We start from the raw sequence: 10,552 nt of genomic DNA, 5'->3' as shown, positions 1-10,552 counted from the left end.
TAAAGACATTTAAAAAATGTTGATTTAAACAGAGTTTGACAATTGCAAACATTTTTCTTGCAGTTTGGATGTGGATAGTGAAGCTAAGAAACTTCTGGGTTTAGGACAGAAACATCTAGTGATGGGGGATATTCCAGCAGCTGTCAATGCATTCCAGGAAGCAGCCAGTCTTTTGTAAGTAGGGGAGAGAGAGAGAGAGAGAGAGAGTGTGTGTGTGTGTGTGTGTGCGCGCGCGCGCGCGTCCACCCCCCTTACAAAATAATATTATTAATGAACCTAGAGGTTTTTTTTTTTTAAAAAAAAACCAAACTGTTGTTCATGTAGTTTATTCATATTACTGTACCTGTAAAATCAAAATATCACTGAATCATTTATCTTTCTGGTCCCAAGATCACCCCATTATCATTAATTTGGGTTTATCATAAACCCCTCATTCCCTAAGCTGTCTGTAATAGTTGGTCATACTGCTATTGGTGGTATTATTAGAACTCTCCATTCTCCATATGGAGAGCTTCCTTTTCCTTCCCAACTTTACAGGTAATAAAGTAAACTTTGTGCATTATTTCTAAAAGCTGCCTGACCTTGACTTGAAGTTCTAGAGGGACTAGTGGGTTTTGTTTGTTTGATTTTGTTTTTTGGTAGGAGGGCTACTGGTTTTATTGAAGGATTGCTTTAATAGTGCTTACTTTGCATGTACTAAAATGTTATTTTCTAACAAATGAACTGGAAATAAATATTTTAGACTAGATGTTTATTCTCTTTGTTAGAGGTAAAAAGTATGGTGAAACAGCTAATGAATGTGGAGAAGCCTTCTTTTTCTATGGGAAATCACTTCTGGAGTTGGCAAGGTATGACTTTTATTAAAGTTTCAGCTGTGTGTCACATTCATGATCTGTGGAAAAAAGACAGCTTAAAGCAGCTTTATTAAGAGGGCTCCTGGGCAGGATTCCTTGATCTGAAGACTGACAGACAGATTGTGGAAAATCGCCTAGATTGATAATACTCTTAAAAAGGGCTAAATGGAAGATAATTTGAATATGCTATTATATGAACATATCTAGTAAATATCCTAAATGGTCATACTGTTAGGAAATGGTTTGAACTCTTCCCCTAATATCTACTGAACAAAGTAAACTATACTGAGGGCATAAAAACGAAAAAGAATCTATTCTATAACAGATTTTATAATCTTGTAAATCTTACGAACTCTTTTGATGCTTTTTCCCCTTTGTTTTCTTAGACTGGAGAATGGTGTGTTGGGAAATGCCCTAGAAGGTGTCCATGTGAATGAGGAGGAAGAAAAAGCAGAAGATGAATCTTTGGCAGAGAATAATGATAATGTAGATGGTATGTGTAATTGCATGTGGTACTCAAGAGAAGCTTCCTTCTGTGTTTCTTGTATATAAATGGAAATAGGCCCCTCCCTCCTGTGGACAGTCTTTCTTAAGTAGGATACCCCAGCATGACAACTGCATCTGATAAATATTGCCGTGGGGTTAGCCAACCACTGAAACTAACAACAGATTTAGTAAGAGGAAAATTTATTTTCTTAAACAAATCTGGCTATTTAAGCTGGTGTTTTAAATATCAATACAAGCATATTTTGCTAATACAAATTTTAAAAAGATGTAACTTAGTTGTATTAATAGTGAACTTCTCAATTTTTGTGCCCAAGAAAGTTAAATGTTAATTTCTATGGTGTTTGACTACTAAATATTTACATATTAGGTGGGCGGGATCTATAATACTGAGAGGAGAATGGAAAGCTTGGCAATTATTACCTAATTGATAATCACAGTGCTTAAGGATTATATGTTTCTCTTAGAAATAGGTTTCTCTATTAGCTAGTACTCTGTTTTCTCAAAAGGACAGATAATACTAAGGCCATCAGCTAATGCTTAACAAGCTGGGCTGTTTGAAATTTTAAAGGGAATGTATTTTTAGTTTCCATTTATGCCTTTATCATTAAACTCCAAGACATGTTTATGCTTCATGTTCTTTAACCATGTAGAGGAAGCAAGGGAAGAGTTGAGAGAACAGGTTTATGACGCGATGGGAGACAAAGAAGCCAAGAAAACAGAAAACAGATCCTTGATAAAGCTTGAAACTGATAAAGAACATGAGACTGAAATGGAAAAGAGTGGAAAAGAAGATACAGATTTATGTGAACCTGCAGAAGAGCTAGGAGAAAATTCAGAATCAACCCCAGATCAGTTCTCTCAAGTCACTAAAGAGGCAAAAGAAGCACCAGCACAAGAACGGAATGAATCTGAGGGCACTTCTGGGAAACCAGAAGAGCAAACATTAGATGGTGATAAAGGAAAAGCAGTGTCTACAACAGACACCAAGGAAACAGAGTGTAGAGGAAAAGAACAGGAGAAACAGGGAGAAGTACTTGAGACCATGGAGGAAAAGCCTAAACAAGCTTCAGAAGAACAATCTGTCATGACTATTCTGGAGGAAGAATCCACTGCAGTGAATATAGAAGCAGAGTCTGGAGAGGTCAAACTCAAACAGGTGGATTTGGGTGGGAAAGAGCCAAAGGAGCAGGTAGCCACAACTGAAAATGAACCAGCAAAGGCTGATCTTGAGGAGCATCTTGTAGACCAAGAAGTGCACCTTGCTGAGGAGTCACCAAAGATGAAAGAAGAGGTTGGATCAGAAGGCTTTGAAAAGCCTAAGCAGAACAAAACCTTAAAGGATGATGTAGTCAGTGACCTATCCGCAGGAGGAGACCAGACACTTACTGAATCCCAAACATCTGCAGAAAGAGAAACAAAAGATGGCTCAGGAATAGAGGAAAAGGTCAGGGCAGAACTGATTCCTAGCCAGGTGGAGACTAAACTGTCCATAGAAGATGAGGCAGCTGGAGATGGGGTAGAGACCAAGGGGGCTACTGAGAAGTCACCTGAAGACAAAGTTAAGATAACTGCTAATGAAGAGATACAAGACAAAGAAGAACAGATGAAAGAGGGTGAAGGTAACCGGGATATATGCAAGAGCTGCAGTGGGTGGAATACATTCTGGATTTAGCTCACTAATCATGGGTAAAAGTCAGCCTTCCATTCAGGATTTTCCGTCTGCCTTTGGATTAGGAAAGGGCTAAGTGAAAGGGGGGAATTGTATAAGAGGAGGTTTTTGAAAAGAGAAAATTAAGTAAAAAGTAGTAAGTCTTTAGCTGGCTTAAAAACTAACGCTTTTTTACTAACTGCAAAATAGGATTTTGTGGCAATTTTTGAGATTTGGCTAGTCATTAGTAACATACCATACTAGCCAATAAGATGGGAAAAGTAGATGAGGGGTGAGAAGCGTAAGGAAAGAGTATTACTAGGCTGGCAGAGAATGCTGAATGGATGTTCGCATGCATGCCTCTGGATTTTTCAATTTACTGTTCAATGGTTCTTTTTTTCTCTGCTTTAGTAACCAGGAACAGAGCAGCAGAATCCACTGAATTGGTATACTTAAGCCGGCATGCCATTTGAATGAGGCATTTTACCTGAAATATTTCAGCTCTGAGGTTTTTATAAATCTGATACCCCTTGCCTTCAGAAAATGTTTTAGAGACTTCCTCTTAGTTTTACGCTTTTAAAGATTAAAAGAAAAATTTAAAACAAACCCCTTAATTTACTATTATCCTTCTTACTGCCTTCCTCCTTCATTTCATGCTTGCTTTGGCAGCTGAATTTTTATTAGTTACAATGCTATATAGTAGCTTTGCATCGTGCTGTTATTCCTATCATGATTCAATTTCTTCAGTAAGCCTCAGATTAGTAATTTTGTAATTGGCAAGTCTGGCTTGTGTTATCATTTGAGGATTCTACTGTACAAGGTTCATCTTACATTTACCTTAATAACACTGAGTACATTTACCTTAATAACTCTAAGTATACTACTGTTATTCATTATTACATTGTATAACTGCCAGATTTATAGGAATTCTCTAGCTTAAGATTTCCATAGACTCCTCATTAATATTTGCAGCTCCTTCCAGTAACCTTCCTCTACCTATGTGCAAGTTCCTGTACTCCAGCCACCACAAGCATGGTAACCAAAAGTGAACTGATTGGCTCATTAGCCATTTTTCTGGAAACAGTAAATTTATCACTTTATTTTCTTAAGTGTCATACCTGGACTTATAGTAATATGCAAGAACATAATAAACCCTTATTGGCTAAAAGTTGAACTTTGAATGAGAAGTATAAACAGGTTATATTACCCCACAATTTAAAGAAAAAAATGTTTCCTGTTGATTTATTTATGTACCTTGCTTTTCATTCCAGAATAATAACCATGTTAAGTAAAAGTTATGATTGAGATTATATAGATGAGCAAATTGAAGCTTAGAGATAATATGACTTTTTTAGTGTAAAATAGTAAGACATAGTTCTAAGCTCTCATACTGAGCAAGGCAGCTTTAAACAGATACTAGATTTAATCTTGGCCAAAAGGCTGAGAAGGTGGTTTTAATCTGCTCCCTCTCTCTACTTTTCCCTGGAAATTTCATGATTACTGTTTTAAATCCATTTCAAAAATTCAAAGTACATTTTTTAGTGTTGTGTATCTGGTATTGTTTTCCATTATTTTCCAAATGAAGTAATGGCAGGAAGAGTTTGTCTTAGCCAGTAAAGGGGGTAGCATACCCATGTAATCTTCTGCCGAGTGTAGGCTCTTTTTTTGTGCTTTATCCGTCTTTGTAGGGCCATACCAGCTTGCTGAAAACTTCTGTAGATTTAGCAAATAATTTTATCTTCATGTAAAAATTAAAACACCATTTCCTACCATTTTGTATTTTTGTCATCTTGAGTTGACTCTATCTCTAATTAAAGACAATTTCCATGCTCTCTATGTAATTGTCACAGTTACATGTGATTGGTAAATTAATAGGATATTTAAATTATAGGGCATTTAAGCTTGATTACACTTAGATTGAGAATACTAGCCAGTATGCATTGGTTACTTGACTTTCTTTTTGGAATGTTAGAACTAAAGAATCAGCAGTTAATTTTTAAAGGTCTGTTCATTGCCTTTAACTTTTTTTTTAAGGAGTTTGTTTTGTTGTTTTTTGTTTGTTTTTAACTTCTATCCAAATACACCCTTTTCCTGATAAAACATAAAAGCATGCACATTGATGGACTTCAAGTAAATACAATTGAAACATTTTCCCCCCATTCTGCTATGACATTGGGTTCCACTATAATTGGTCCAGCTAAGGCACCACAGAGCCTGGAAAAGAGCAGCAGCTGGAAGAGTAGGAGTGGCAGGAAGAGCCTGGCCCCAAGGCCTCAAGCTCTGGGCAATGGCAGCAGGGGCATCTGGCACACTTGTCTTTAACTACCGGCTCTTGATCCATAGCCACCAATTGGCCCTCAGCTGAGCACTCACAGCTGCCTACACTTCATGGTCACTGCCATGACCACCGCCCAATATTACTCTCTAAAAGCCATTCTCTAGCTTTTACTACTGTGTCTATACTGTGCCAAAAATCAGAGACAAATATTCCTACTTCAGAGAACCTGGAAATATTTCCCCAGCATATTTAATATCAGGGTGTTCCCTCCCATTAACAAAGAAATTTTTTTGTTTTAATAACAACTTTATTGAGAATCTAGCTACCTGTTAACCGTTCCATTAAGGTAGTACAGGCTCCTCAAGAGAGACTAATACTTAAAAAATTTTATATTTTACAGCAAATTTGATGTAGTTTCTAACATCTTAGTATAATATATATAGGGTCAGACCAAATAATTAAGATGCACATCAAATTATAACTCAATATTTTTTTCTATTTCATTTTTCCTTTACGACAGTTACTGTTTTTATCTTTAGTCTATTATAAAAGATACCAAATTTCATTAACTTGTACACTCATCAAATGATTTGCTCCATTGTCAATAAAATTACCCAGTCTAGTCTAAATTTGGATCCATGTCTGCACACTGCTTGTGTGAATTTGGACATGAAAAGACAAAGTGATGATAGCTGTTTATATTTTAGAAGTTCTGAATTACTATTCAAAGGAAGGAAAGGACTTGTTATTGAGGTTGTAGTTGTTTAGCTGGGTCTTTTAGAACTTAATTTGTTGTTTCAATTTGTAATAACAGGAATTAGTTCTTTTTGCCTGCTCCTCATAAAACAGTGTTCATATTAAAAAGTCCTTGAGCTTAGCTTCATAGTACAAGACCTACTTGCCATATTTTATTTCTATTTACATAGTTAACGAGACAGTATTGAGTTCTTTTCTCATAAAATGCTTACGAACAACTCTTATATTGTTTGTAATAATAAAAAGTTCCTTTTAATCACATATGATTAAAACTTAAAGTTGTTGAATCATTTAAAGATTTATCATCACTTAAGTGCTGAGCAATTTATTGGCGGCCTGTCGCAACCATTTGATTAGGAGGTGTAGTCAAAATATGGTATTGATATGGCTAAGTTTAAAACAACTCGCTAGACACTTCAACACCTTTACGTGCTAAGAGCTGGCTGGAGTATGTGGCATGCTCATTGGTAAGAATTGGTAAGACTGCTTGACTTTAGAGCCCTGTGTGGGAAAGTTACTCAAAGTATTCAAAGTATTTTTGCTCTTTAATGGATTGAGGTACTTTTAACTATTAACAATTTCTCAACCTATCAGTAAGTGTAGTTAAAAGACACCAGAAATATTTGCTGAGATTGCCTTGCTTCTGACTTTCTGACTAGGTAGGCACCAAGCTTTGAGCTCATGAATAAGGAGCAGTAGTAGCCAGTTGTCTTGATCTAAATGATTCAGATTCACTTTTATTGTGAGAAATGTTAGGAATTAGTTCTCTAAATCTGTATTAATAAATTCCAAATCTAAATTAGACTTGAATTAGACTAACTACTGACCTTGATCCAGTTCAGATGTTAATTGACTTTGAATAAGAGGTGTGATCTATCCTACGTTGGATTATTGACAGATATTTGGCTAGTGAAAATAAGTATCTTTACAATGCTGAAGGATTTTTGCTTGCAGAAACTGAAGGCTCAGAAGAGGAGGATAAAGAAGAAAATGACAAGGCTGAAGATATGCCAAATGATTCAGTACTTGAAAATAAGGTAAGCTAGTCAGTACCATTGTCTGCTTCCTTATGGGAGAACTGTAAGTTACTAGTGTGACTATTATAGATAGCTGTTTCTTGGTTACAGATTGGGGATTCTTTATCCATGGTTACAATGGACAGATCCATTTGATCCCAGAGGGTCTTATCTGATAGGGCAGATTTACATCTCACTTATGTGCAGTGATGGTAAGATGATGATTTAGTATAGAAGTTTTGTAGGGAATTTGGAATGTAAAAAGTATGAAATTTAAATCCTGTATTACGGATTTTTTTTAAAAAAAAACCTATTGATTACATGTTTGGGTTTGTATAATCTAAAAGTGTCTTTCTTATACCAATACTCGGAATTTTATTATCTTTCAGTCTCTTCAAGAAAATGAAGAAGAGGAGATTGGAAACCTAGAGCTTGCCTGGGACATGCTGGATTTAGCAAAGATAATTTTTAAAAGGTAAAAACCCTTAGTCTTTTTAAGCTCAGGTGGGAGTTTGGTAGTTAAAAAAATAGAAACAAGTTAAAGTGAATTGATAAACTATTAAGTGATCCAACACCTTAAAATTTTAATTATCTTAAGTGATTAAAACTTTTCTTATTTTAGGCAAGAAACAAAAGAAGCTCAGCTTTATGCTGCACAGGCACATCTTAAACTTGGAGAAGTTAGTGTTGAATCTGGTAATAACATTTAAAAACTTCCCTTTTCTAATTTTCTTTCCCATCTGTGTATGTGTTCTAATAAATCTTTAATGATCCTAAACTATGGGCTTCGAAAGACTAGGGTTTCTGGTGGCCTAGTGGCAAAAAGCTGCACTGCAATCCCAGAAGCGCGTGGTTCAATCCACCAGATGCTCTGCTGGAGAAGGAGGGGCAATGTCCTCCTCCTGGACCAGTCAGATCTGATTTGACGGTACACACACATGAAATAAACATAAAAATAAACTTTAAAAAAACCAAAAAATTGAAAAGTTTCAAAGGTAGCTTTGCTGCTATCTTTACTGCTTTTAACTTGTTTTTGTCTGAATTAAGTATCTTGAAGATGATACAAAGGAAAATGAAATGGAAATTGTGGGATCATTCTCACAAAATGGGTCTGAAAATGGGGGAGTACTTTCTATTAAATGTTCTTATCTACTTGCTGTTCCTTTTTTCTGCTCCCCCCACCCCCTAGAGAATTACACGCAGGCTGTGGAGGAGTTTCAGGCTTGCCTGAACCTGCAAGAACAGTATCTAGAAGCTCACGACCGTCTCCTAGCAGAGACTCATTATCAACTAGGCTTGGCCTATGGATACAATTCTCAGTATGATGAAGCAGTAGCACAGTTCAGCAAATCCATTGAAGTCATTGAGAAGAGAATGGGTGAGTGAGCTTCTAGACATTTCATGATCTTCATGGATTTCAGCCACTGCCCAGGTAAAAAAGAGAAAAAGGATCTTTTTGTGGTAACTGGTACTGATCACTGTAGTATGTTCTTTGTAGCTGTACTAAATGAGCAGAAGAAGGATGCCAGAGGATCACCTACTGAATATGAGAAAGAAATTGAAGAGTTAAAAGAATTGCTACCTGAAATTAAAGAGAAGATAGAAGATGCAAAGGAGTCCCAACGTAGTGGGAATGTAGCTGAATTGGCTTTGAAAGCTACTCTGGTTGGTTCAATTTACTGTTAATGTTTTGTTAATGGCATGTTTGGTACCATCAGAAGCGCTGTGCTGTTTTTGCTGGAACTGTATAATGACTTGGATTCTAGATACTGTTCTTTTATAGGTTAGTGGGGTGTTTTTAACTATCAGTTACTTTTGTCTGCTGAGACATTGAAATGCTTTTATCGAGCAGGTAATGATAAGTAACGATGGTTTAATATTTATAGTCTACCTTTGCTGGGGATTGAAGTAGGTTAAAAATCAGCTCTGTGAAGGCCATTGAGTAGCATTTCAGGTCTTTTACCAGTTGGTTGGATGGTGGGTTCCCTTGTAGGACTATGGGTAGTCTAGGTTCTATTCCTGGGACCCACTTGGGTTTGTCATCTCTCACAGGTGGAGAGTTCCACTTCAGGTTTCACTTCTAGTGGAGGAGGCTCTTCAGTCTCCATGGTGGGTATTCACTTAACATTAGGCCTCAAGTAAATATTTTTCTTATGTGTAGTTTGTCTATTGCTAACAAAAACATCTTTTTTGGCAGATTGCCAGTCGAAAGTCAACAGAAGGTGGTGCTACTTCTTCAAATTGTGTGACTGATATTTCCCACTTGGTCAGGAAGAAGGTAAAATAATACAGTGACGGTTTTGTTGCCCTTTTCTCAGTTTGTCATTTTTTGCTGGATCCCAGGTGATGAGTTTCATTCTTTAAGCTGCAGTAGTAGTGGTGTGGTATTTCCCTAAATACTTTATTTACTACATGCCACTGCGTTTAACAAGTCCTGGTGGCTGTCCTGGTTTCTTTTCTAGTTGTTCAGCAACACACTTGGTTTTGCCTAAACTCCTATGATGAGTTTGCCTTCTATTATAATAGTCCCTTCTCCTTGTGGAGAGTCTTAAAGGTCCTGCTTGGTTTCCTGATTGAAGTATAAGAATTTCATTATTGTTCTTTACTCTCATCAGAATTTTTTTAGTTACAGTTTGATTTGGTATGTATTTGCATGGATTGATGTATTCTGTGGCATTCAAATTATCATCTGTGTCTCTTTCCTATTGTTATTAGTAGAAAAGCTATTTATCTATAAAGCTTGGTGTTCAGGCTCTTTGCACCAAAGAAGTTAAAGAAATTTTTTGCACTTTTGAAAACTTAAGTACATTTGTGAATCCTTCAAAATTACATCTTTAGAGGAAACAAGAGGAAGAGAGCCCCCGGAAAGATGATGCAAAGAAAGCCAAACAAGAACCAGAGATGAATGGAGGCAGTGGAGAAGCAGTCCCTGGTGGAAATGAAGTTTCAGAAAACATGGAGGAGGTGGGCAGTTAGGCTGGGCTTCCTGTTTCAGTCTTATTCTTGGGACTTGGGGAAACCCATCCTCCTGAGTGCATACTCCCTATCTTGAGCCTTCTTGGATTGCTTATATATAATCTTCATAAGACAGGACAACAGGACGTCTCTTAGACATGAAACCAGTGCACCACAGGTCGCACTCTAATGAATTTCTGCTTGATTGAGTCACTTCTGACTTTTTTCCAAGCAGTATATGAATGCTGGCCCTTACAGTAATTTGTTGGTTAACTCCAGCCCCAAAATACAAGGAAATTGCCTTCTGCTTGATTATATTGCTCTTTAACTGTAAAGCAGAGATTGCAGATTAGTGTTCACTTCCAACTGAGGAATGATTTAATATATAAAATTGAATTACTTGAAGCAAGGTCACTTATGCCTAGGCTCCCTGTTTGTCTTTCAGGCTGAGAATCAGGCTGAAAGTCGAGCAGCTGTGGAGGAGACAGTGGAGGCTGGAGCTACAGTTGAAAGCACTGCATGATAAAGGCTGTTCAGA

At 36.8% G+C, this 10,552-nt stretch overlaps 1 protein-coding gene across 1 annotated transcript in view; it reads left to right on the top strand.

Moving 5' to 3' along the window:
- The window catches only part of NASP (nuclear autoantigenic sperm protein (histone-binding)), a 44,484-nt gene extending 33,947 nt beyond the window's left edge, over positions 1-10,537 (top strand). Inside the window, exons 3-14 of the mRNA XM_006898987.1 lie at positions 64-174; positions 768-848; positions 1,241-1,347; positions 6,998-7,080; positions 7,449-7,534; positions 7,682-7,755; positions 8,249-8,437; positions 8,558-8,724; positions 9,112-9,168; positions 9,257-9,337; positions 9,898-10,023; positions 10,460-10,537. Of these exons, the coding sequence (XP_006899049.1) occupies positions 64-174; positions 768-848; positions 1,241-1,347; positions 6,998-7,080; positions 7,449-7,534; positions 7,682-7,755; positions 8,249-8,437; positions 8,558-8,724; positions 9,112-9,168; positions 9,257-9,337; positions 9,898-10,023; positions 10,460-10,537 (1,240 nt within the window). The remainder of the gene's footprint in view (positions 1-63; positions 175-767; positions 849-1,240; positions 1,348-6,997; positions 7,081-7,448; positions 7,535-7,681; positions 7,756-8,248; positions 8,438-8,557; positions 8,725-9,111; positions 9,169-9,256; positions 9,338-9,897; positions 10,024-10,459) is intronic.
- The last annotated feature ends 15 nt before the right edge of the window (positions 10,538-10,552 follow it).

This window comes from Elephantulus edwardii, unplaced genomic scaffold, assembly GCF_000299155.1.
Source record: "Elephantulus edwardii isolate Elephantulus edwardi_28Jun2011 unplaced genomic scaffold, EleEdw1.0 scaffold00243, whole genome shotgun sequence".
NCBI classification, from domain to species: Eukaryota; Metazoa; Chordata; class Mammalia; order Macroscelidea; family Macroscelididae; genus Elephantulus; species Elephantulus edwardii.
The sequence above is the reverse complement of the archived record's forward strand: the minus strand, read 5'-3'. Positions and strand labels throughout refer to the sequence as shown.